At 43.0% G+C, this 25,846-nt stretch overlaps 2 protein-coding genes across 6 annotated transcripts in view; both read left to right on the top strand.

The window, feature by feature from the left end:
* ARFGEF2 (ADP ribosylation factor guanine nucleotide exchange factor 2) overlaps positions 1-4,011 on the top strand; it is a 36,448-nt gene extending 32,437 nt beyond the window's left edge. For 2 of the 3 annotated variants that reach the window (XM_059862948.1, XM_059862946.1), the window contains exon 39: positions 115-4,011. In XM_059862948.1, the coding sequence (XP_059718931.1) occupies positions 115-300 (186 nt within the window). In that variant the 3' untranslated portion in view covers positions 301-4,011. The remainder of the gene's footprint in view (positions 1-114) is intronic. The other variant, XM_059862947.1, reaches the window with a different exon arrangement.
* Positions 4,012-4,384: 373 nt separating this feature from the next.
* Positions 4,385-24,942, top strand: CSE1L (chromosome segregation 1 like). 3 transcript variants are annotated; one of them, XM_059862426.1, is made up of 25 exons: positions 4,385-4,533; positions 6,692-6,787; positions 7,330-7,472; positions 8,279-8,380; positions 8,788-8,933; positions 9,224-9,314; positions 9,576-9,683; positions 10,575-10,667; positions 11,870-12,037; positions 12,132-12,261; positions 12,941-13,006; positions 14,543-14,745; positions 15,730-15,814; positions 16,539-16,600; positions 17,351-17,487; positions 17,643-17,746; positions 18,353-18,450; positions 19,328-19,478; positions 19,976-20,184; positions 20,699-20,796; positions 21,004-21,089; positions 22,159-22,240; positions 22,675-22,821; positions 23,621-23,852; positions 24,418-24,867. In XM_059862426.1, exons 2-25 carry the CDS (start codon positions 6,703-6,705, stop codon positions 24,505-24,507), a joined length of 2,916 nt encoding a protein of 971 aa, XP_059718409.1. In that variant the 5' UTR covers positions 4,385-4,533; positions 6,692-6,702; the 3' UTR covers positions 24,508-24,867. The 3 variants fall into 3 exon arrangements, with proteins under 3 accessions (XP_059718409.1, XP_059718410.1, XP_059718408.1); XM_059862427.1 differs by lacking the exon at positions 4,385-4,533 and adding an exon at positions 5,096-5,237; XM_059862425.1 differs by lacking the exon at positions 4,385-4,533 and adding an exon at positions 5,124-5,317 and having other exon boundaries at positions 24,418-24,942.
* Positions 24,943-25,846: the final 904 nt, after the last annotated feature.

Genomic DNA, 25,846 nt, shown 5'->3' with positions numbered 1-25,846 from the left:
AGGGCTTGGGTGAGACCTGGTGTTTTAGCAAGTTGCTGTAGCCATGAATGTGTCAACACTTTTTATTTTGCTCTAGCACTCGAGAATGACGTTCTGTTTCTGTCTCTTGGCTAGTTCAGGGCACACGCTTCCACCTATTACCCGTACCTGTGTGAGATCATGCAGTTCGACCTGATCCCTGAGCTGCGGGCGGTGCTGCGCAAGTTCTTCCTGCGCATCGGGGTGGTGTTCAACATCTGCATCAGGGGCGAGCAGGCACGCACAGCTGGCACCAGCCTGCCTCCTGGTAGCTCCCACTGAGGCTGTTACACCGGCCTGTACGTAAAGATGTGTCCAGAGAGGGATTGAAGTGGATGGGAAAAAACGGGACCCTGGTGTATCACCACAGGAGCAAGTTATTCTTACCACAATGGCATTTGGGAATGAGGAAAATAATCCTCTTCTGTCCATCCTACAGAAGTGTCAGCAGTTTTATTTAAATTATTGCTTACAGAGTCAATACAGTAGGTGTGCAGTCTCTTTGTTTCGATGCTAATCATTTGTATGATCCAGTATGTCTTTTCTAGTCTTTTATGCATTGCTCAGTCTTTCATCCCAGCTAGAGCTGATAAATCAGCTGGATATCTCCACGGACATTATGCCCCTTGGAACTAATGACTGTATTTGTGTAGCCTTGTGATGTTGGCAAGTGTTCATAATAAACTTGACTGTGGTGGCCAGTGACCACCCGAGATCCCTCTGGGTTTTCCTTTGTGTCCAGGACCAGGCCCGGCAGGGGACTGGGCTGTTGCAGTGGACAGCCTGGAGGATATTCAGAGAAGATTTTCCTCCTGTTTAACAAATGACTTAATTTTTTTTTTAAATATCAGTACTGCATCTTCTGAGACTTATTTTTAGTTTTATGGAAGATTTTACATCAGGAGCACCAATAGTATCTACTCCTTTAGCTTATTAGGCTTGAGTTAAAGGCATTTAAGAAAAAGAAAAATACATTGGCAGATCATAGAGCATACACAGGAACATCAAAAACAAGGCTCAGAAGAAATAAATCTACCTTTTTGACCCTTGAATATAATTTAGCAGTAATGGTGACTGATTAACAAAAAGTCCAATTTTTAACACAAGGAGACAATTTTTGTCTCCTTTTACTGCAGATCTGCAAATTCTGATTTGTCATTTTGTGCAAATGATTTTTGTTCTCAAATCTTAGTTCCTAGTGGCATCTAAAAACCCTGAATTTCCAAAAAACTGCTCTAGCAAAATCAAACAAGTTCATTCACATGCTCTAAGTTAACAACACAATTCTGTGCTTCGAAGGCTTTCTGTGAAGCAAAAAGTGACATGACACCACAGCTTTGCTTGCCCAGGAGAATTTTCTCTCCTTGAAATGCATCACGTGTCTGTGACAATGTTTCTATGACAGGATGCTGTCTTGACCTTTGAAATAATTTTAAACGTCAAGTTTCAAAACTTTTCTAAACCAGGAAAGTATGGCAGGATGGTAGGAGAGGCTCCACTTCCTAAAATAATGCAAAGTAGTGTTAACTGCTGTGCTATCCAGAGTAGCAAACTGAAAATACTAACAGTATTGGAAGAAAAAAACAAACCAACAAACAGCAACAGCAACCTACCTACTTGAATGGAATTAAGTGTGTAACTTTTTTTGGTTTTTGAGTTGAGTTTCCTGGTAGGATGGCCTCAGGTGAGGTTGTCCTGGGATATGCTGCTCTGAGCTGCTGGGAATGTGCTGTCTTTGGAAGGTTTTTTTGGTTTTTTTTTTTTTTTTTTTTTGGTTTTGTTTTCTTTGTTGTTGTTCTTTGTTTATTTGTTTGGTTTGTTTTTTGTGATCTTTTTCCCAAAGGGTTTTTATGGTGCTCCTCAATACATCAGTTTGTCCTGTGTAAGCATTGTTTGTGAAAGGTTTTACAGTCAGTAGTAGAGACAAAGCTTTCAGAATTTATTTTCACTTTTTAATTTTAACCAAAGAAGAGTGGCAGTTGTGGCTCTTTGACTTGTAAATGCCCATTTTAAATCTGTACACTGCTGTTTAGTAGAAGGGAGTGAATGGCTATATATGAAAATAGGAGAAGACTGAAAAATAAGCAATGCTGGTATTTAACTTGCTGCATTTGAGATATCCTTTTGTGTTGCATCTTGTGTGGCTGGTCATTCCCTGGGAATGTCACTGCATTGGGTACCGCAGAAAAAGAATTCTATTTAAATCTGTAATAATATGCTATTCCTTTTCTTCTGGTCGTAGGTAGTCCTAAGGAAAATATTTGAACCATTGTTTTTCAGATTTGGAATGTGTCACTGCCTCATGGAATGTGTTCCCTCATGTCCCATCAGACACACCTGGCCCAGCTGCATGTGTCACAGGTTTGAAAGCCCTACAGTCATGTCTTGAAAAAAGTCTCAGTTTTGAGGTTTTAAATGACTTCACAGTTGCTTCATGGGCTTTCTTTAGTGTAAGGGGCAGCATTTGTAGTTTCTCTCTACACATAGGATAAGGATATTTAATCCATGCTTCCTTCAGCCTTTGGTCTGAGACTGTTCTTCTCCTTAAGAAAAGCTTTTGTTGTATTTATACCAGTTACAAACTGCTGAGGTTGGGTATGTGATACCCAACCATCCCAGGGTCTGCAGTGCATGAAGGAGAAGGGGGCCTGGGATGCAATTGCATTGTCAGAGCCCAACCCTGTCCCGTTCCTGCAGGCCACTGTCCCCAGCACAGCAATAACCAGGGCGTGCTCAGCTTACTCCACAGCACTCCTGGGTTTTCCTCAGAGAGTCAGGAAGGGCCGAACCCACCTCCATTCCAGCTCAGCCCCTGCACTGGTGCCAGCTGGTTCCTGCATCCCAGCACAGCCCCTGCAGGGGTGCCAGCTGGTTCCTGCATCCCAGCACAGCCCCTGCAGTGGTGCCAGCTGGTTCCTGCATCCCAGCACAGCCCCTGCAGTGGTGCCAGCTGGTCCCTCCATCCCAGCTCAGCCCCTGCAGTGGTGCCAGCTGGTCCCTCCATCCCAGCTCAGCCCCTGCACTGGTGCCAGCTGGTCCCTCCATCCCAGCTCAGCCCCTGCAGGGGTGCCAGCTGGTCCCTCCATCCCAGCTCAGCCCCTGCACTGGTGCCAGCTGGTTCCTGCATCCCAGCACAGCCCCTGCAGTGGTGCCAGCTGGTTCCTGCATCCCAGCACAGCCCCTGCAGGGGTGCCAGCTGGTCCCTCCATCCCAGCACAGCCCCTGCAGTGGTGCCAGCTGGTTCCTGCATGCCAGCACAGCTCAGCCCTCACAGCTGGCTGTGTGGAGAGCAGGACTGTGCAGTACAGGCAGGCAGAGAAAGTCACCCCTTGGACAGGCTGTGCAACAGAGGGATCTGCAGCTCACCCACCTGGAATGGCAGAAGTCCTGGAGACTCATGTGCTTTGTTGTTATGAGTCATTTCAGGCCTACCCAGGGAAGGGAGGAGAGGATATTAAGGAGGAAAACCCTAAATCCCCTCTTTGGTGGTGATTAAAAACTCCCTTCATGTTGCTTCTGTTGTGTCTTACCGTCCAGGAAAAGGTTGTTTTTACAGCAGTTTGTTATCTATGTCTGGTACCTCACATTCTAAACTGCAAACAGAACAATCTAAACCAATGTCTACTACTACAACTAACAGCGCCTCATTTTAGCTCAGACTTAATATTCAGGAAAAATACTAAAAATAGTAACTCTGTCAAAAGTGCATCTCCCTTTAATCTGTGACTTCAGTTTGTTCAGCACCTTTGTTTAAAACGTATGTTTTCACATATTTAAAATGCCTGAGTTTTAATATCTCTGTATTAAGTGCATTTACTATCAATAATTTAAAAACTATTCTTTGCCAATGGATGTATAGAGTTTTGAGAGAATACCAAAATTATAAAATATGAAAAACTATGTAAAGTTTTCTACATGAAAATACGATGTATAATAGTTATAATATTCCATGCTTTAATCAAGTGATAAATCAATAAAGTTTTACGAAGTGTTCCTGTTTTGTTCAGGTGGTTCCTTAAGCGGTTCAGAGGCTTCGGCGTCACTCGGGCTTCTCTGCGGGGCTGGGGGGTTCCGGTTCGTGTTTTATACCGCACGCGCTCCTCGTCCCTGCTCCGCCGCGGGGCCAGGACCGTTCCCTTGACAGAGCAGGGGCTCGGGCCGGACCCCGCTCGCCCCCGTTCCGGCGCTCCGGCCTGGCCCCGCTCGCTCTCGCCCCCTCTCCGGGGCTCGGGGCGGGGCTCGGCCGCCGCGCTACGAGAGGCGCCGCGGGGCCTTGTGGGAAGGGCCCAGCCATTGGCCGCCGCCCATTAGGCGCGGCGCGGATTGGCTGCCGGCGACGCGCCCGGAGCCGACACGGGCGCTGATTGGCAGGGCGGCAGCGCGATGTCACCGCCCCGCGCGATGCGGTCACGGAGCCGCCGCCGCGCCCTCGCCCGGCGGTTTGAATGTGAAGCGCAGCCGGAGCGCTCGGAGCCGCCGCTGCCACCGCCGCCGCCGCCGGGGGGGAGCCGCCAGGTAAGGCCAGGACGCGCTGCTCCGCACAACGATAGGGCTGGGGCGGCCCCGTGCACCGGCGGCACCGCGGCCGCCCGCGTGCCAACTCCGCGCCGTGCTCGGCGCTGGGCCCGCGGCGCGGCCACAGGCGCAGCGCACCATGCTGGGCCCTTCCGCCCGCCTCTCGCGGTCCGCGATTGGTCCGAGGCCGCTGTGCCTGCACAGCCCGCGCCCCTCATTGGCTGCGGCAGCTGCCAGTCCCGGTTGCCGCGGGGGAGGGGGACCGAGTTAGTCTGAGGGTTCCGGAGCCGCTCGAGATCTCGGCCGGCCCCGGCTCCGCCGCTCCTCACGGCCCCGCCCGGCCCGGCCCGGCCCGGCCCGGCCCCGGCGCTCTGTGCAGGGGCCGCCGCAGGAGGCTGCACGAGCGGAGCAGGCGCGGTCCGGCGCCGGGACGGACTGGAGCCGCCCCGACCCTTCCGCGGGAGGGCGCGGGGCCAGTCCCCGCGGCGGAGTCGCGGGCTGCTCCGGCACGGCCTCGGTTCGCGGGAGCGGCGGGAGCGGGGCCTGTCCCGCTGCCGCCGGCCCTGGCGCTGCTGTCCCAGGCCCGCGCTCTGGGGAAGGGGGAAATGCCCCCGGGATCCTCCGAGCCCTGCCAGGATGGCTTTTCCCGTCGGATCTGGGTCCTGAACGTTTTTCGGCACTGGGAGGTGTTCGGGCAGTGCTGGGTGAGGGATGCACTGGTGTGAAGCTCTTCCGGTCCGAACCCCAGGGGCACGGCCGCGTTCTGCTGGGTTCGGGTTTCTTTGTAAGTGGTCTACATTATATTTGACTGAAGTCGGTGATGTATTAAGCACGCTTTATGGGTTTTGTGAGGCCTTTTCTGCAGACACATGCTACACCCCAACACAAAGCTGTCACTCCAGCTAAAGTACCACCAATGTTTTTCGTGCTGGAAAACAAACATGAAGAGCTAGGGGAAGAGAAGGAAATAAGCATATGTAGGTAACAGGTCAAAATATGTTAGTGGGTGTGAATTGGTGAACAAGACTATGGACAAGTAAACCCCAAAACCACAGGGAAACATGGAAGAGGACTGTTCAGATAGATTCTTACGTCTTGCAAAATATGTTAGGATCTGATTGGCTTATTAACATTCATTTAATTTAAGACGATATACTGCTGCTGTCTTTTTAAATTATATAGATGGCATAACTGACATAAAAATTGTGTCATTAAAACTCACTGCCTTTGCAAGCATGCTTATACAGAACTGTTTATTGCACTGGTGATCAGCATGAAACAACTCCATAGCAGGACAGGTAAATTTCAGTCAATTGTACTAAATAGAATCTCCAGAGGAAAAATGGAAACATTTGCTTCCTCGTAACCTTTGTAGGGAGTGAACTGTGCTGCTGGTGGTGGGAAGGATGGGCAGGATTGATGATGATGTCCAGAGGAACATCTCCATTAAAGCACATCTTACTGTCATTGTATTGCTGTAATTTTAATTATTCCAGTGCAGGCTGTGAAGTAAATATATAACTGTGGTACAGATAAGAATATGTGTGGGAGGATTACTAGAGAGGAGCAATATGGACTTATTGCAGAATTATTCTGTAAAAAGTATTGCATTTAAATTAGCTCCCACCCTAGTCTGAACTAATTTTATAGGGAGGATAAACTAACTGGCTTTGCACAGTCTTTTGTCTCTTTTTTAAAAAAGTATTTTCTTTTGAGATTTTTCTTTATTAAGGAGGTTTTGATTTTTTTAAAAAGCTTTGACTCTTCAACACACTTTGAATTGTTTTGTTTACAATTATGTAGGGCAGGACTGTTCAGCTATTTCAGTCAGGAGCAGTTTCTGGGGCTGGCAGCAGAACAAAAGCAGAGCCAAGTTCCTGTTGTCCTGAAAGGGCAGGAGATCATCTTTTGGCTGTACCTGGTTCATGTCTGCAGGATGCGTAAGCCTTTTCTGGGGTCCATAAACCAGACACTAGCAGTTACCTGTAGCTTGAGAAGGGGGATGTTTGCTGTGCCTGGTGCACCCTGGTTGGGACTGTGCTTGTGAGGTGTTGTCCCAAAGAGCTGCTCTTGCTTCTCGGGCATCTGGTTTTAGATGGGTAGCTTTAGGATAGATTTTCTGATCTCTGGTTGTAACAAAACTACTTGTGGGTTTTAGGTTCTGCCAAAATGGAGCTCAGTGATGCCAATTTACAAACTTTAACTGAATATCTAAAGAAAACACTAGATCCAGATCCTGCCATAAGGCGTCCTGGTAAGTGATTCTCATGATTGAGAACAAAAAAGTTCTGTTTCTTTTTGTCTCTCCTGTCTCTGTGTACCAAACTTCAGTGGATATTTATGCAATTACCTCTTTACAGAAGTTCTCAATATCCATTTAAAATGAAACCCCCCCCCAGAAAAACTAATGAAAGGTGGATAGAAATAGAAATAATTTTATGTGGTTTTTGTGATTTTGTTTTTCTGCATTCTTGCCTTTTTTTTTTTTTTTTTTTTTTTTTTGGCACTGTTGTTATTTAAAACAGTGCTGCTGTTCCCAGCAAGTGAGGATTTACTTTTCCAAGGGTGAGGAGGCAGCATTTCCCCATCCTGCTGGGGATCCAGAGCGGTTGTTGACAGCAGGAGCGGTGAGGAGCTGGGGAGCAAAGAAGCTGTGATACCTTTTGTCAGACATGTTCCTGTGAAGCTCTGGGTAGTGTTTGTGTTGGGTATTTTAAACAGACACTTGAGGAATCGTAGGATTCCCATTAGAGAAAGCAGCTGAGCTTTTGCTAACCGCAGTGTATTCCCTTACAGCGGAAAAGTTCCTTGAATCTGTGGAAGGAAGCCAGAACTATCCGCTGTTACTCTTAACGCTGCTGGAGAAATCACAGGAAAATGTCATCAAAGTTTGTGCATCTGTAACGTTCAAGAATTATGTTAAAAGGAACTGGAGAATTGTAGGTATTCTAGTGAGGAAGTGTGCTAAGAACTAATCATCCTTTTAAGGTACAATAAGCAGATCCACATCCCACCCAACTCAGTGTCATCTGTGAACCTACTGAGGGAGCTCTTGATCCTCTCATCCAGATCATCAGTAAAGATATTAATCAGTACTGGCCCCAGTACTGAGCCCAGGGGAACCCCATTAGTGACTGATGGTATAGATAAGCATATCTTTTGAAATTGCTAACTTTTGATTTAAGTGTGTGGAAAGATGGTAAAAGGGATGTGAGAAGGGTAGTGGTGCCATCAGGTATCTCAAGATTGAGTGTCTCCCTGGAGGTGCTTTTCTCTTTTAACTGCTGTATAATTTCTAAGTCTCTGAACTTGAGTGCTGTCATCACAGATAATGTGACTGTCACTGCTGTCACTGGCTGGGACAAGCCACCTCATTTGTGGGGTTGGCAGAGGTGCTGTTTGGTGTGGTGGAAGAGGAGGCTTGGTTAAATGTGGGGATTCTACTGCCATGTGCATCCTCACTGCTGCTCAAGTGCTGACCTGAAAAGTTACCCCTTAGGGAAGAGAAAAAAACTTCTAAGTTTTACAGAAGGATATTATTTCTTTCAGCTTTTTTCAGATACTGCTGTTCCAGATTCATTTTGACATTGAAGGCAGTGTCTCTAACAGGTTTGCTTCTTAGGTTCTTCAGCATTGTAATAGTTACATAAATCAGTACAAACAGTTGGTCTCTAAAATGCTGATCATCTCTCATTGCCTGGAGAATGCTGATATGCCCATAACTTAATTACTGGTTTCATTTTAGGTTGAGGATGAACCAAACAAAATATGTGAATCGGACAGAATAGCCATTAAAGCCAACATAGTGCCCTTGATGCTTAGCAGCCCAGAACAAATTCAAAAGCAGGTAATATGTCATTCCTGGTTGTATCCATGAAACTTTGGGAATATTCTAAGCATATCAAAAGTCTGTGGTTATTGACAGCTCAGTTCCCTTACCAGTGAGCTCAACCTTATCCAAATAACTTTGAGGTTATTGTTACAGGTACTTCTACCCACTTTAACATTTCTTTAAGATGATTACTGTGTAATCTTATAGCTAAGTTATAACAGTAGGCAGTTAAACAGTAATTCTAGAAAGTGAGACTGTGTAAGCTAAAGGTGAAATTTTTGTATTTGTGTGGAAAGTAGTAGATAATTTAATCCAGTGATTTTTGAATCGGACAAGAATAACCAGGGTTTTCTGGGACGTTGACAGCTTCTGGCATGACTGCTGTGTGCTGTTCTGTCAGTGAAGCTCCGTTTCCTTTGCAGTTAAGTGATGCCATCAGTATCATTGGGCGGGAAGACTTCCCTCAGAAGTGGCCAGACCTGCTGACAGAAATGGTGAATCGCTTCCAGAGCGGAGATTTCCACGTCATCAATGGGGTTCTGCGCACCGCCCACTCTCTGTTTAAAAGGTACTGCAAATGAGGGGGTTTGTGTATGGATGCTAAGAGTTCTGTTCAGCTGGCATGTTTTACTGTTAGACTTCATTTTGGACATTTACAAAAGCCAATAGTTGTGACTTCTGCATATGTCTTTTAAGTAGTTATCAAATTATACACTTTGCAGGGTTTTGGACCATGTTGCTTAGTTCTTGTTTACTTTATTTTTTTCAAGGTTCAGCACAAGACAAAATTCTGTGTGAATTAATTTGGTAATAAATATGAAGACTATTCTGTTTTCATGTGTTTCTCTTACTTGTCAGGTACCGCCATGAATTTAAGTCAAATGAATTATGGACAGAGATCAAACTTGTTCTGGATGCCTTTGCTTTACCCTTGACAAATCTCTTTAAGGTATTTCTTGTTGAGTCATTTCTAAAACAAGTTTCATGTTCTTAATTGCTTGCTGTGGATACCTGTAAAGTTAAAACTCAAGAATTGTTGTTTGAAACTCTTAAAGGGGTTCAAATTCAAGGCATGAAGTGAGACCTAACAAGACTGATAAGAGGATGAAAAATAGCTGTATTTTCTGGTTTAAAAAATACGTTCATGACACTTAACAATATTTTTTGTTGGTGTGGGTTTTGTACTTGACAGTCTTGCATCTTTTTCTAGGCAACTATTGAACTTTGCAGCACACATGCAAATGATGCCAGTGCCCTGAAGGTTCTCTTTTCTTCTCTCATTCTAATTGCGAAGCTGTTCTACAGTTTAAATTTTCAGGTGAATCTCCTTGTTTTTGGGATAGTTTTGCTTTGTTCTGAAGAAGCTGGTGCTATAGAAATCATTTGAGGCAGCCTTTAAGGCCATGCTTTATGGCAAAAAGAAAAATCACCGGTGCATCTGCTGAAGTAAAAGCACAGTAAGGAAGAGTTAAGACATTACCTTGGCCATGTGTAAACACAAGTTCAAGAGAGTCTGAACTGGCACTGCTTCAAGGAGGTGTTGTATGGGGCCTCTGAGTAGGAGCTGGGAAAGGCAGGAGTCCAGTGCCTGAGTTTCTGTTCACTGTGCCCCTTTATAAATGTGCCTGTACTGACAGGAGCTGGGTCACGTAGGTGAGAGTCCATTTCGTGTAGCTCTGTGGCACTGCAGGAGCAGTAATTCTGGGAGCACTGTGGGTTGTCTGTGTTTGGAATCAGATCTACATTTTGGACATTACTAAGTGTGCTCTATGGGAAATGGTAAAAAGTTCCCTTGCTGAGGTGACATTTATTTAGTGTCTGAACACGAACGCAAGTGTGCGAAGTGCGATTGTGCCTGGATTCCTTGGGCTGCTCTTCCATAGGGGGCAGAAGAATGAGATGGTGTTAAAAAAGACTTGTACTCTCTTGTTCTGAGAGCTCAGGGGTGATAAGGCTCATTCATTATAAAAATGTGAGCTGTTTAGAGCCTAAGCAACTAGTTTATTTGGGACTAGTTGTACTCCAGGGCTCTGCCAGAACAGTTTTTATTCGGGAGGAGGAAGGGGCACTGTTTCAATTTGAAGACTGTTTTCCACAGGTTACTGTCTCTCAGTAGATTATAAGGTGAATGCACTACTTCCAGTGTGGGTATGTTATCTAAGCAGTGCAGTCAGAAATTAAAATGTAGATGTATGCTTTTCTTTCACAGGATCTTCCTGAGTTTTTTGAAGATAACATGGAAACATGGATGACAAACTTTCATAGCCTTTTAACTTTAGATAATAAACTCTTGCAGACTGATGTAAGTACTGCATAAACCTCCTGGTTTGCATCTATAGGGGAGAGGGTGGACTGACAACTTAGGTCTAATTCTGAACAATGCAGTTTTTTTGTGGGGCAAACAAAGGAGTAGAATGACTGCAAGAAAATGGAGCTTAAGAGAAGTTGCTCTGCTGTCTAAGGAATTTGAGGTTCTTCGAGTTGTATGACAGTTACAGGTATACCCAGCTGTGCACAGAAATCAAATTACCAATACTCATCACTGAGTTGATTCTTTCAAGAGCAGCTGCTGTAGTAACCTGACCATTAGCATCACAGGGCTCAGGTTTTCTGTATCTGTCAGTTGGTTCTGGGTATCTTAAAGAACTTGAAACAATTGAACATAGAAGGCAGGACATCTCTTAAGTACTTCAGTATTTGCTGTCTTGGTCTAGTTAAAGAATCAGTAATTTCACTGGTGAAAGCTGATACCAGGTCAGCAAAGCTCCCGTTGTTTTTGTGCCTGTTTTCTGCATTTTAAGTGCTGATGTCTTCCATCATCACATCATCACAACACAGTAGTTTGCCACTTGATGGAGCCAAAACAACTCTATAAATTTCTTGACAACACATAGGGAGGCATATTAAGTGTATGTTGTGCTCTAGTTACCCTTCTGCTAAAAGAAGCTTTGCTGCTCTTCTGTCTTGTGTCTGTGGGCAACTCCCAGCACAAGCGCTCGTGCAGCTGAGCTGGGACAAGCAGCAGAGCTGGAAAGTGGGGGTGGAGGGAAGAGGGGCAGACAGAACTGGGGTGGTGTTTGGTTGAGTTGTTTTTTTTAATTCCAGTTCAATTTCCCAGTTCACATTGTGGTTCCATGAACGTCTGTGATCTGGGGAAGGAACTTCTACAACTACTCAAAGAATCATGATGTAGTGGCTTCTGAGTGTATTTTTCAATGCTTTGTATTGTCTTTTTCATATTACATTTTGTGTGAATTATTGTGTCTGTTTTCAAGTACACAGTGCTTGATATAAAATGTAGGTATGATTTCTACCTTGAAAAGCAGTTTGGGTACAGATCAGCAAAATACAGTAGTTCTAGGGACAATGAGAGGGATTTCTTTCACCTGTTTAGGACATGGTAAAACGGTGATCTAAATATTTAATGTAAATACATTGATACTTCCAAACCTCAACACTACTTAAACATTACATGTTTGAGTTCTTCGTTTTGTTTTATGTGAGGATGAAGAGGAAGCTGGATTGCTGGAGCTCTTGAAATCACAAATTTGTGATAATGCTGCTTTATATGCTCAAAAATATGATGAAGAATTCCAGCCCTACCTGCCACGCTTTGTAACAGCAATCTGGAATCTGTTAGTCACAACCGGCCAGGAAGTGAAGTATGACTTGGTGAGTTAGTATAATCTGATCTTGTCAAGTTTAATAATAAATCATAAATGGATCAGTTGTGCTAAAGTTTTGCTTTCTGTTTGTGGTGCTCTAGCTGGTCAGTAACGCGATCCAGTTTCTGGCCTCAGTTTGTGAGAGACCGCATTACAAGCATCTGTTTGAAGACCAGAATACATTGACAAGCATCTGTGAAAAAGTTATTGTTCCCAATATGGAATTTAGAGGTAACTTTTTGAGACTTAAATTTTAAAAAACACAACAAAAATCTAACTAAATATCATGACATGTTGCTTTGCAGGACTAAGAATTGAGGATTCCCTCTTGTGTACCTTAGTGCTAGATTCAAACCCAAGTTTCTGCAGCAGATTGCTGTCCTGTGGGCTTTGTAGAGTTATATGAATATACCTAACTTTTCATGTTGAAATCCCAGTGGAGGAAGTCTAGGTGATGTGCCACCAATAAATTTCTACAATTAAAGTGAGTATCTGAGTAATTCAAGGAGCCTAAATAGGCAGGAATATCAGGCCTACAAAATTGTAGTGTTTAGTTTTCCAGGTTTTGATTCTTATACTGATCCTCTATTTAAAATGCAATTAAAATATATTGCAGTGACAAGAAGATTCTCTCTCTTAAGTCTATGACTCTGAAAGCATCTTCAAATACACCTGGTGTTGAATATGTGTTGAGGTTTTTCTTAGAATCAATACATCAGCCCATGGGTGTGAAACACTAATTTGTGGTACAGAAGCTGAACAGACTAGTCTGGCTGGATATTTCTGATTCATTAATATTAATGTTATAGAAAGATCCTTGGAAGAAATAGCATCTTAATAATGATACATTCTTTTGCTATAAAAAACAGAGACCTCAGTACTTCAACTTCCATGTATTTTGTGTTTTCAGCGGCTGATGAAGAAGCATTTGAAGATAATTCTGAAGAGTATATAAGAAGGGATTTGGAAGGATCTGGTAATCCACAGATTTATACTAAGAATACGTGGTCTTTAAATATAGCTCTAAAGAGCTGAAGCAATTTACTGAAGCTTTTATAACTTCATTTTGAAATTGAGAAGGTTTCCACACACCCCTCCCCGCTACAGCTGGATTTTATCCAGTCTGTGATCAAGCCTGCTGTCATGATATGCTTGTCACAGTGTCTTTCTGGTTTGAACAATGTTTTTATAGGGCTTTTTCCTTAATTGGATTGGTATGTCTTCTGCACTGCCCACATTCTCATTTCAGCAAATACAGCCTGTAAGTCAATGCTGAGTAGTAGCCAGTTGTGTATTTGGTTCCTGTGTGTGGAGTTTTAAGTAACAGGGAGAGACTCTTGATGTTGAGGATGAAATTCTGCCTAGGGTTGCACACAAACTATGCTCGGGCCAGCTGGCCAGCAGCCAGGCTGGGACGTGGCATGTGTTCAGAGCAGTGCCTGCCCTGGGACATGGCTGTGCCAGCCCAGCTGCTGGAGTGCTGGGGGAGGCTGTGCTCTGCAGCCAGGCCAGAGCCCGAGTGAGCCAAACCTGGCTCTGTGTGACAGGGCTCGCCACCAGCAGTTCACTGGCAGACACTTTGGAAGCGATGGCATTTCGTAATAGATTGAAGAGATTACTGTATGCTTGCAGTGGTGGAGAAAATTATTATTATTTTTATTAGTGGATGAGAAATCCTTATCCAGGATTGGCTGCATTTTAGGTATTTGTGAAGTTTTAAAAAAAAAATCTACTGTCAGGTGTGGTGGGCCAAGAGCTGGCTTGTGCTCTGGCCTGCTGCAGTCTGATGGGGTGAGAGAAGGAAGGGTGAAAGTGAGAAGACTCATGGATAAAGACAATTTAAGTGAAAGAAAGAGTAAGGAAAGGGGAGAGAAGTTAGTGACTAACCATTGCCCACAGGCAGACTTTTGCCCAGCCTGTCCCTGAGCAATGGCTCCTTCCCCCAGAGCCGTCCCCCTCGGCTTTTATTGTTGAACATGTCACACAGCATGGAATGTCCTGCTGGTCAGTTTGGGTTAGCTGCCCAGGTTGTCCCCTCCCAGCTCCTTGCCTGCCCCAAACTACTTGCTGGGAAGGCAAAGCAGGAGGAAGAAGAAGCCCTGACACTGTGACAGTGCCCTTCAGCAGCAGCCAAGCCCTGGGTGTTACCAGCAGCTTCAGTCTTTGGTACAAAACACAGCACCAAAAGGGCCACTAGGGCAAAAATTAGCTCCCTCCCTCCCAGCCAGAGCCAGTACCTTTGGGTGCATAATGTCCAGCCAGTACCAGCCCCCTGCATGCCTGCTGCCACTGCTCAGGGGCAGGTGTCCCTTCTCCTTGGTGTACAAGTAGTCCAGCTGTGACAGTAAATGAAAGGCTTACAGGTGTTCTTACACAGCAGTGTGGAGGGTTGCAATAATTAACATGGGGTGTGGCTGTAACTTGGGAAGCTGTTACTGTTTTGTTATTTTGTTTATTAATATGAAAAGCTGTCTGCTTTCTCGTATCCTAAGAATCTTTGATTCTCATGCAGATATTGACACCAGGCGCAGAGCAGCTTGTGATCTGGTCAGAGGCTTGTGCAAATTTTTTGAAGGACCTGTAACAGGGATTTTTTCTGGATATGTTAATTCTATGCTGCAAGAATATGCAAAGAATCCATCTGTTAACTGGAAGCACAAAGATGCAGCTATTTACCTTGTAACATCTTTGGCATCCAAAGCTCAGACACAGAAGGTACTTGTACATTTTATTCATTGTAACCTGTCTGCATTCAGATATTACAGTGCAGATGAGGCCTGACGTTCGTTCAGAAAGGGAGTAACTGTGTGTGCAGTAGTTCACCTTGATGAGATGAAAAGCTGCCCTTTATATGATCCTATCACAGTTGGTGCTATCTGACCTTCAGTTAGATGGGGCACAGGGTGGCCCTGTGGCAGGCCTGACTGGCACGTGGGATCCTGCCAGACAGAGAAACAAAACTGCCTCAGCTCTGGAGCCTCTGAGCTCTGAGTGGTCCTGAGGCACTCTGGAAGCCGTGGAAGGCAAATAGAGCTTTACAGAAGATGATCAGATGTGTTAAGCAGACTAAAAGGAATTTAAATGACTCTTGGAGTTCTTGATATTTCCCAGTATTTCCTGCGACTTGAGTGTTGGATTTGTGAGTGACGTGTGAATGCTAATGATGGCTGGAAATGGATCTCATTACTTGCTGATAGGGTGGAGACACTGAAAAAGCACAGCTGAGCTAACCTGTATTTGGAAACAGGAGCATTGTATCAAGTGTCCTATGGAACAAGTTTAGATGTACTACTAGATATTTTAAATACTGTTACAGTTCAAATCTCAGTGTCTTTACAAGACAGATTTGAGGGAAACATAGTAAAATGTGTACATCGTTTTATGCAATTCTGCTGAAGGTTCTCAGTCTTTTCCTGAAGCCAGGTGTGTACTGCTGCCCAGCAGTTGTTAGTGATGTGTAATGGGAACCAGTCTGGTAGCATTTGGGAAACTGCAAAGTTTGTGTCTTTTTCTATGCTTTTTAATGGCAAATATGAACTAATTTAGAACACTTGAAAAATCTCCATCTAAAAATCCTGGTTTAAAAAGAGGTTGCATTTTTTGTAAGAGAAAACTAATAGTAATTTTTTAAAATAAGTAAGAAAACTAGCAGCTTATGTGTCAGCATATAAAAGTAAGAGTTGTTTTTGCTTCTTCCAGCATGGCATAACACAGGCCAATGAACTCGTTAATCTCACAGAATTCTTTGTGAATCACATTCAACCTGACTTAAAGTCTGCTACTGGTGAGTTGATGTTAATTTTGGTAGGGTATTTTTGTGATGTATCATAACCTTGACAGTGACCATTGTTTGTGAACTCTCAAGCACTCCTTTATCGGCAGAATCTCTGGGGCAGGCTCTTAACACCTGGACAGAGTAATTAATTTTTTTTTGGCCAGCAGTGAAGGAGCTCTTGCAGCAAGGTGCCACCTTACCACCTGCTCTCTGCAAGATCAGGGCATGTATACATATGGTTGCTATCAGCTACCTGCTTAAACTTGTTGAATCAAAGTAATTTGATTTCTGTATTTGAGACCTTATGGTAAACTTCTAAGCTCTACAAAACCCTGAGAACTTAAATACTGAGGCCCTCTTGATGAGGTTGTGGATGTCTAGATTTAAACCACATGGTTTATTTTACACTTTAACAATTATCTTACTACAGCTGAAGCATAGTGGGTTGTTTTGAAATGTGTAATTGAAGGCTACTGAAATTGAAACCAGAAGATTAATTTCATCTGAGCTGGACTGTACTTTTAATGGTACTGGGATGTGATTTGTACCTAAAACTGATATTCAGTGCCCATGCGAAAGTGCAGGAACTAAGAAATGTAGAAAAACATTGTATTATTTTCTACAGGGGAAAATTATTACATAGAGTCAAGTGACACTTGTGTATATACTACATGTTCAGTAATCACATTTGTATGAGGAGTGTCAACGAAGTTTGCATTTTTTTCTATTTCAGTGAATGAATTCCCTGTGCTAAAAGCAGATGGTATCAAATATATCATGATTTTTAGAAACCAAGTAAGTTTTTCTTTCACTCTTATGGAAAAACATATTGTAGGTTGTTACTTTATACTTGCCAAGCCTAATTTATTGCACTTGGCCATATGCTAACTCAACAGGTGTTTGATAGTCATATACAACACTTCATGCTGAATTTTTAGCTTAGAAAGTAAATGATATTGTTATAAATATCCAATTAACATGTAGTCTATATGCTGTCCATATGCTGTGGGAACACTGAATATCTGAGCTGCTTAATTCTGTGATGCACTCAGATGTTTCCAAGTCAGTGTTAGTTCAAATACCCTTGATTGCCTGTATCCTTGCAGAAGTTGTTACAGAGTACAGCAGTTTTGTCCTTAATATTTTCTGATTCATGAGATAGGGTGAGAAAATATGTTGCATATTATTCTAAATTCTGGATTACATTTAATAATTTCTTATTAAATATATGTGATACTGTTTTTTTTAAACCTTGATATTTTTAATTACCTATTAATGCAGAGTAAAATGGAAAGGGAAATATACATTAGGATTGTCTGCACTTACTGCTAATTCATTGTACCACTGGTGTTCAGGGGAAGTATACAAGCCATGATAGAAGTAGGTACCTCCTGGTTGTCAAGATGTGAAGGAGCAACAGGAGGAGCCTCCCAAGATACCTCCCTCTGCCAAGCTCTGCATGTCACTGATGAGCTTGGCTGTGCTCTAGAGTTGAACCATCTGTATTTTTTAACATACTCATGATTTGTTGCTATACTTTTGTAGGTACCAAAAGAACAACTGCTGGTGTCTATTCCTCTCTTAATCAATCATCTCCAAGCAGAAAGTATTGTGGTCCATACCTATGCAGCCCATGCTCTTGAAAGACTGTTTACCATGAGAGGGACAAATAATGCTACCCTGTAAGTTTTCAAGCAGAAATAAATTCATTGCTAATAGATTTTGTGTATTAAGGATGAGAAGTACCTGGAGGGATCCTTTGTGTCATATATTATGGTATTGTATAAGGCTTGCAGTTTGTGACCCTCGTCATTAAAGAGCTTGTTTCATTTAACAGCATTACAGCTGCAGAGATGGCACCATTTGTAGAAGTGCTGTTAACAAACCTTTTCAAAGCTCTGACACTTCCTGGCTCATCTGAAAACGAATACATTATGAAAGGTAAATGCCTAATGAGTCCTGCAATATAAGAATAACTTGGTTAACTTGAGGTAAAGGCTTACAGTTACAGGTTCCTGACATCTTTATTTGCAAAACCTATTTTATGCAAATGTTGAAGAGTCTGCAGTTGCTTACCAGGCTGTGTCAAGTCTTCTTCAACTAAACTTAGGGTGCCAAGGAGAAACACTAAACATAGTGGTACTAAGTTATTTTTTAATGGTAGTCCTGTAGTCAGGACAGCTCCCTGGACAGTGTCAGGGGAAGATCTGAGGAGTCTGGTCATGGGGAGGACATGTGGTCATGGCTAGTGAAAGGATAGATCTCATCATGGCTAAGGGGATGCTGAGATCTGAGACTTGCCCAAGACAAGTGATGGCCTCTGTAAAGTTACTTGATCTCCTGTGTTCATCTCTAGAATGAGAATAAGAAGGGTTTGTTTTATGCTTTGTCACAATTAGAGATTGAATGTTCTTGCAGCAGGTGCTCTTTGTTCTGTACCTAATTCCTTTGCACCCTATTTTAACAGTACAAGGTGAAGGATTTAGGCATATGTTGAGTGGCAGTGTATTCTGTCTTCAGAAGCTAAAATTTTCCCTTTATTTGCAGCCATCATGAGGAGTTTTTCTCTACTGCAGGAGTCCATAATTCCATACATCCCTTCTGTCATCACACAGCTCACACAGAAACTGCTGGCTGTCAGTAAGGTAAAGAAATAGAGCAAAAGGGTCACCTTTTCCCTTTTAGAGCAGTCTTGCTGAGGACTTAGGTCCTGTTGGTGGTGTTCTGTTAGAATACTCTAAATAGTTCAGTATTTTCTGATGCAAATAATTTGAAACAGCATTCCAGTGAGGTACTGACTTCCTTTTAGAACATATTCTCAGATCATTCTTCCTGCTCTCATTCTTCTGCTCCTGATCTGAAATTTAGAAGCATCATATGAAGAGCAGCATACAGCTCTTTCTGTAATACTAGTTTGTTGTAGTATAAATGCTTGCTTGTGCAGAGGCCACCTGTACAACGATTGGTTTTAACACAACTCCTGTATTCTTTGCCCACGAAACTTCTGAAGCTAATAATAATTGGCATTGAAATGTGGGATTGAATTCAATAAATTCTCCTTCTGCTTTTGGTGGGTAAAATTCTCTTAGTTTTTTATTTAGACTTGTCAAATTCTTAACCATTGACAATAGGGAATGCCTTAGAATACCTTCATTGATTGTCCAGAAAACTACTTCTCTGTACAGTTTAAACTCAGCTGCTTCTTATAAGGCGTATTCAATAGAGAATTGCCTGGACACTTGAAAGATGGAAAAATAATCTTTTTCTAGTCTTTGTTCTGTGGTCTTTTAACTGTTTGGTAGTTAATATAGAGCTTCTAAAAAACACTTGCTAGAGAAAACCCCTCTCCTTTATGGAATTAATTTCATAAGCAACTTGCGTATATTAATACACAAGTTACAAGTATTCCTAGTCCAAAATGCTACTTTATTTAGTCTTCAGTTGAAAAAAATACATATTTAGTAAAATAAGTGACCTGTCTGCAAGTTTGGGTTGATTTATCTGTTTATAACTTGTTTTCAGAATCCCAGCAAACCTCACTTTAACCATTATATGTTTGAGTCAATCTGTTTGTCAATAAGGATAACGTGCAAGGCAAACCCAGAGGCAGTGGGGAGCTTTGAGGAGGCTTTGTTCCTGGTGTTCACAGAGATCCTGCAGAATGATGTGCAAGGTGAGGATAGTCAGTGAGTGCCTGTGCTCTCTCCTCTGGGGTTGGCTTCTAGGATGGCTTTTTCTATGGCAGGCTTTTTGTAGTGCAGGAAATTCAAGGGGAGAAACAACATTTTCACAGTCCAAAAGTGTTTAGATTGTTCCATAGGGTACATCAACAGCATTCACTTATTTTAAATTGCATTCTTAAAATACCTAGCAATCACTACTCCAAAGCCTCTTAATATTATTCTTAATTCTGTTGCCTTTTTTCTAGTAGTTTGTTTTTTTTATGTTCTGAAACCATTTACGGGTAGAGGAAATAGAAAGTGTATAGATGCAATGCTTGCTAATTTTGTGAGTAATTACATTTGGGAAGGTATGTTTCTTCAGAGTTGTATTTATTGAAATCTTTGTGATAATACCTGAATTGTGGGTTCAATCCATAGATATGTGGTTTCTGGGAACTGACAGTGACCATGTTGTCTGACTTTGTAAATGTCGTCGTTTCTCTTCCAGAGTTCATTCCCTATGTGTTTCAAGTGATGTCACTACTTCTAGAAATGCATAAAAATGAAATCCCATCATCTTATATGGCATTGTTTCCCCATCTGCTCCAGCCAGTTCTCTGGGAGAGGACAGGAAACATTCCCCCTCTGGTCAGGCTCCTGCAGGCTTACCTGGAGCGGGGTGCCAGCACCATTGCCAGCGCTGCCGCCGACAAAATCGTGAGTTCCTGGGGCAGAGTCACAGTGTTGGCCTGGAGACATGGTGATCTGAGGTTCCAGATTGTGAGGAACTCCAGCAAACAGCTGGATTTGTGCAGAGTTTGGTGCTTACTTACAAAGACAGACTAATACTCTGAATGTAGCTTTTTGGGTGTTTTTCTATTACGTGGATAAGATGAATTCTAGGCTATTATGCTTTTGTCAACTGAGATGAAAAATTCCTGCTTTCAATTCATGCAAGCAGGTAAGTTTCCACAGTTTTCTTGTCTTGTTTGCCTCATGTTAAACGTGTGCATAATGAGAGCTCTCAGGTTCTGTTCAGAACAGTCTTGAGGAGAGTGAGTGAGAAGAAGCCAAAATCTGTCTTCCTTGGCCTGAACCATAAAACTGAATCCTGGCTTAGGTTATGAGGGCTTTTGCCATGGTGTATGCCTTAGGTGGTAATGGTCAATTTTCTTGTAGGGTCACATATGAAGAATTGTTGTCTAGCATTTTATATCTGCTTTTCTTGCAGCCTGGATTGTTAGGTGTGTTCCAGAAGTTGATTGCCTCTAAAGCTAATGATCATCAAGGGTTCTATCTTCTAAACAGTATCATTGAGCATATGCCTCCGTGAGTATGAGCTGAAATCACATTTAAAGCTAACTTCTGTAGACTTTAATTTTGAAGTGTATGAACATGCCAAATGCTAATTTTTAACAACTGAAAACATCATGTTTTTCAGTCAGATAGATTTGAACAATTCTATAAATGTTTTCTGTGAACCGACATTAGTAAAATCCTAGTGTGAATTGAATAACTATCCTTTTAAATTTCCAGTGAATCAGTTGACCAGTACAGGAAACAGATCTTCATTCTGCTATTCCAAAGACTTCAAAATTCCAAAACAACAAAATTTATCAAAAGTAAGTTCCTTGCTCTGTGGAAAGCTCTGGTGACAGCAGCAGTTCAGAGGTGCAGCTGTGCAGAACAAGTGTCCTGTTGCGCCCTGCGGATTCGCGCACGGAGGGACCGTGCTGACTCCTAGGACTTGTGCAAATCATTTGTCATCAAGAGGGGTGTATGGGGCAGTCACCATAGCAGGTGACACTTCATGAAAGTGAGGGAATGGAATTAAAATAATGAACAGGACTTGCGCATTCCTCTTCCTTTCCTAGTGTATGATGTCATTATTGAAAATGTCTCCATTTAATCTCCAGCCAAGAGCAGCAAACTTTCCCTCTCGTGCAGCACAGCAATACTGACCACACGTCCTGTAGTTACCTGTAGTTGTGTGTTAGTGCTGTGAAATATTCCCATGCTTGTGTCATTTTGGCCTTAGTATGACTAAATTTATTGATAAGGTTTTATGTTAAACTGGCAAAGCTGTGACAGATTATTGTAATACATATTCTGGTTCTTCGTGCTGTCATAAGAAGATTGTCACAGTTATTAAATTATTTTAATGATACTATCAGTGCCCAAATTATGCAATGTCCATTACTTAGCCCTATAAAATCTGGTTAATGCCAACTGATAGGAACAAGAAGTATAAAGTTGCTTATAATGGTCTTCCACAAATAAAGCTGAAGTGCTGCTTTCAGTGTACCGCACCTGTGCAAAGGGGCTCATACCTCAACTTCATTGTGTGAAGTTTTCTGCTAAAAGTACAGTTTTTGGAAGAGTTTCTTTGGTTCCTGATCTGAAAAAAATGCATAAATGGCTTTTCTAATGTCTTTTTATAACTGCTATAAGGGGAAAAAGGAATAACTCTTATCTTGCTGTACCACCTTGTTTTTGTGTTGTGATATGTGAAAAGCTCCGTTTTTACACAAATTTCAAGGCAGCAAGTTCACATGCTTTACTTAAACTGAAGACATATAAAAACTGCTGTTTGTATCCCCTTGAAAAACATGGAATGTATTTTGCTGCTGACTCTAAAACTATTCTTTTGCTTTCACATTAAGTTTTATTTTGTCTTTTTTCTTGTTACAGGTTTCCTTGTCTTCATTAACTTGTATTGTGTAAGATATGGGGCATTAGCTCTGCAAGAAATATTTGACAGCATACAGCCAAAGTTAGTATGTTTTGTTGGTTTGGGTTATATTTAATACAGTTGTGTTATTTTTCTTTTAAAGTAAGGAAGAGTTGTCTGTTTAGCTAGACTATCAGACTACATTTATCACTAATTTGAGTGGCCAAATGTTTCTCTTAATTTGGTTCATTTATTTGTGTACAAAGTCTTCTTTTTTTCTGAATGTCTGACCACAGTACCTCACTGATAGTTCAAGTTACTAATCTAAGAAGATTATAATAAGGAAAGATCGATGTTTTTAGTCATTAACCTTTGTGAAAAGTTTCTACGTGCAAATATCTACTGCAACAGGGCAGCATCTTAACAAAGTATCTGGTTGTTTCTATTCCCTAGTGATTCATATTGTTTCTGGTTCTCTTTTGTCACCATAAGGCTGATGAGGCTTTCTAATACTTTTTCTCTCAATGCCACCATAGGATGTTTGGGATGGTGTTGGAGAAAATTATAATTCCTGAAATCCAGAAAGTGTCTGGACAAGTTGAAAAGAAAATCTGTGCTGTTGGCATTACAAAAATATTAACAGAATGTCCTCCCATGATGGACACTGAGTACACCAAACTGTGGTAGGTACCACATTTCTTCAGGTTGTGCTGGAGAGGCTTTTGGAGTTGTTGAAAATGGGAGCTCAGACCAAAATACATCCTTGTTGGAAACTCCATTGTGATCTCCTTAGACCCACAAGGCTGTTTCAGGCCTTTCATCCTGCTTCTGTTTCTCCACAAATGAAACTGTATTTTCAGAGAGGATGACAGAACTGGTTTGAGATGTTTTTGATGGAGAAAGCATGGATTTGGTTAGCTGGACGTGCATTTAGGGAAATACACTGCTTTCCTCCAGCTTGTATTCTTTCTGAAAAGCTAGGCCCAGTTTTGACTTACAGCTCTTCTAGTCAGGAGACCTGAGCATATTCATAACCTGGCAGAGAAACTGTAGTATCTTAGCTTGAGAGTGGAATTTTGGGGAAAGCTACCAGGGAAGTTTGACTGTGAACCAGTCCAGCAGTCCAGCATGCCTGGTAGTTTGAATTTGATGACAATCACTGGATCCCAGACTAGATCCCTGAACTAGAACTTTGTTTTTATATACTCAGATCTGGAAAATCATTCTCTTTTTAGGTATGTTTCATGACAATTTGATCTGGTAAATACATATATTGCTCATGCTGTTGATAGGAGTACCCACATTATGCCTGTAAAATATTCAGACCCACAATTTTTCTGGTCCAGCCTACCTTGGGCATTTACAATTTCAGTAGCCAAACAAGTACCTGCAAAGGCTAAATTATAAGGGGTTCCAAATAACTTGAGCCTGCCCTAACATATTCTAAGCACTCCAATTTTGCCCTCCCCTCTCTGCTCCCAGGATTCCTTTGCTGCAGGCCCTCATTGGGCTCTTTGAGTTGCCTGAGGATGACACGATCCCTGACGAGGAACACTTCATCGACATAGAAGATACTCCAGGCTATCAGACTGCATTCTCCCAGCTAGCCTTTGCTGGGAAGAAAGAACACGATCCTGTAGGTCAGATGGTGAACAATCCTAGAATCCATCTGGCACAGTCTCTCCACAAACTGTCTACAGCGTGCCCAGGCAGGGTAGGTGTGAGAGTCTCTCCGAAATATCCCTCAGTTTGCCCTTGTGCACTTGCATGCTGATGCTGCATTGTGCACAGAAAAAATGCCTTTGTGAGAATGGGTCTCTTTGCTGATGTTTGATAATCAGCAAAATGAAGTAGGTCATAACTAGAATCCAAGTTCGTGCTGTGTTTTATTCTTCATTGGAATATAGCTTTTGTAAGGTTTTTCCTTAGAAGCCTTAGAAAGGCTTTATTTTCACAGCACATAATTTTGCAATAAGCTTAGATATGCCATTTTTAAAAAGAAAATTTACACACTTGATGGTCTAAAACGCATGTGTCTTGAGTTTGGTTGCATGCACTTGTTGAATTCAGGCAGCTCATATAAAATTAGACAAGGTGAGTGTACAGTTAACTCTTCTTGCCCATGGCATGTTTGTTTCCCCCAAGATTTTGGTAAGCAAAGATTGCCTGCTGCTTTCCCTGTGGGTGACTGCTGCTCTGTGTCTGGCTTTGTACTGTGGGTGGCAGCAGCAGGGGCTTCGTGCTGCACTCACTGACACCTCTGCTCCCCTGTGCCTCAGGTTCTGTCCATGCTGAGCACCAGCCTGAACGCAGAAGCATTGCAGTATCTCCAAGGATACCTCCAGGCTGCAAGTGTGAGTCTGCTCTGAGCTGCAGAGACTCCACGAGCAAGATCAAAAGCTGGTTGTGTTACGCAGAAGGTCAACACTGACTTTTTTATAGCAGAGCTCAGACAAAATGAAAAAGCTGCTTGAAATTGTATTGCAGATTCCATCTTGTAAAAGATAGGTGTGGCTTTAAGCTGAAACTGAAGAATTTGATGGTTTGTGTACTCAGATAAAGGTGGCTAACTTCCATTCCCAGTTTAATTTCAAGGGAATAGTCATAGCAGTTTGTTATGGGATTGATTTGAAATCTGCATCTGCAGTGTTTGGATAATATTTGGAAATGTGTGGAGAGCCCTGGCTGTAGAAACTCACTTCAGTCACTAAAATTCCTTTTCATTTTAATGTTGTCCTTTGTATTTCTTTTGTCTTTCCTTAAACTTTATCTGAATTGTGAATAAATAAGAAGTACTTGTTTAAAATGCCTGTCACTGTGCTCTTACTGTTTCAGAATAATATAGTTGTTTTAAAAAAAGATGTTTTACACTTAGGATAGAATATGAAATAGTAGGACTGTGAGGGTTTTTCTTTACATAATAGTTCAGGTGCATTGTAGGCTCGTAGAGAGCAAATCTAACCCTTTGGGAGAGGAGCAGAGCTGCTGTCACTCTGGCTGCTCACCAGCAGGCACAGGTGCTCTGCAACAGCTCCTGCCAGTGCTGTGTACTGAGGGCAGGTGTCTTCCTTGGGAGCAGGGATCAGGCTCCAGGTGGGGTTTTCCTGCTCCATCGAAGCTGAAGCAGTGATCTTAGAGGCAGGTCTGAGTCGGGTGTTCTCTGTGTCTCCTCATAAATGCACTGATGAGGTTTGGGGGCATCGGCGAGCTCCTGCTCCTGGCTGTTGGAGTGAGCAGGTACTGCCTGAGCCCGTGTGTTCTCAGGGCCACCGGGCTCCAGGCCGGGCTTCCAGAGGCACAGCTCGAGTCCCGGAGTGCCCTGGGCGCTGCAGCTGTGCTCTGCCAGCTGTGTGCAGCTGTGCGCCCGGGGCTGGAGCCTGCTGGGCCACATCTGTCCACGGGCTGCGGCAGCTCTGTGACTACCGGGATTACTTGTGGGTCTTTCGTTTTTCCTTCCCACCCGTCTTTTGAAATGTGAGATTTGGTTAAACGCTGATCCGTGCGCGCGTTGGTGACATCCGCGCTCCCTCCTGGCTCGGCCCTGCGCTGGCCCCGCTGGGTGACCGCCCCGGCAACGGCTGCGCCCGCTCGTCTGACGTTTCATTTCCCGGCAGGCAGGGATGCGAGGAGAACACCTGTCTCTGACGGAGCGTGGCCGGGAAGGCCGGGCGGGGGCACGGACGGGGCGGGGCCGGAAGCGACGGCGGT

This window comes from Haemorhous mexicanus, chromosome 18 (assembly GCF_027477595.1).
Source record: "Haemorhous mexicanus isolate bHaeMex1 chromosome 18, bHaeMex1.pri, whole genome shotgun sequence".
Classification (NCBI taxonomy): Eukaryota; Metazoa; Chordata; class Aves; order Passeriformes; family Fringillidae; genus Haemorhous; species Haemorhous mexicanus.
Note: the sequence above shows the minus strand (reverse complement) of the source record. Positions and strands in the feature narration are given on the sequence as shown.

What these genes read in the sequence shown, in the direction of transcription:
- CSE1L (XM_059862425.1), top strand. Translation starts at nt 5,245, where the DNA reads ATGCACTGGTGTGAAGCTCTTCCGGTCCGAACCCCAGGGGCACGGCCG. An exon ending in CCAAAGCTCAGACACAGAAG is followed by an intron (nt 14,746 to 15,729) that starts GTACTTGTACAT and finishes TGCTTCTTCCAG; the next exon opens with CATGGCATAACACAGGCCAA. An exon ending in GCGCTGCCGCCGACAAAATC is followed by an intron (nt 20,185 to 20,698) that starts GTGAGTTCCTGG and finishes CTTTTCTTGCAG; the next exon opens with CCTGGATTGTTAGGTGTGTT.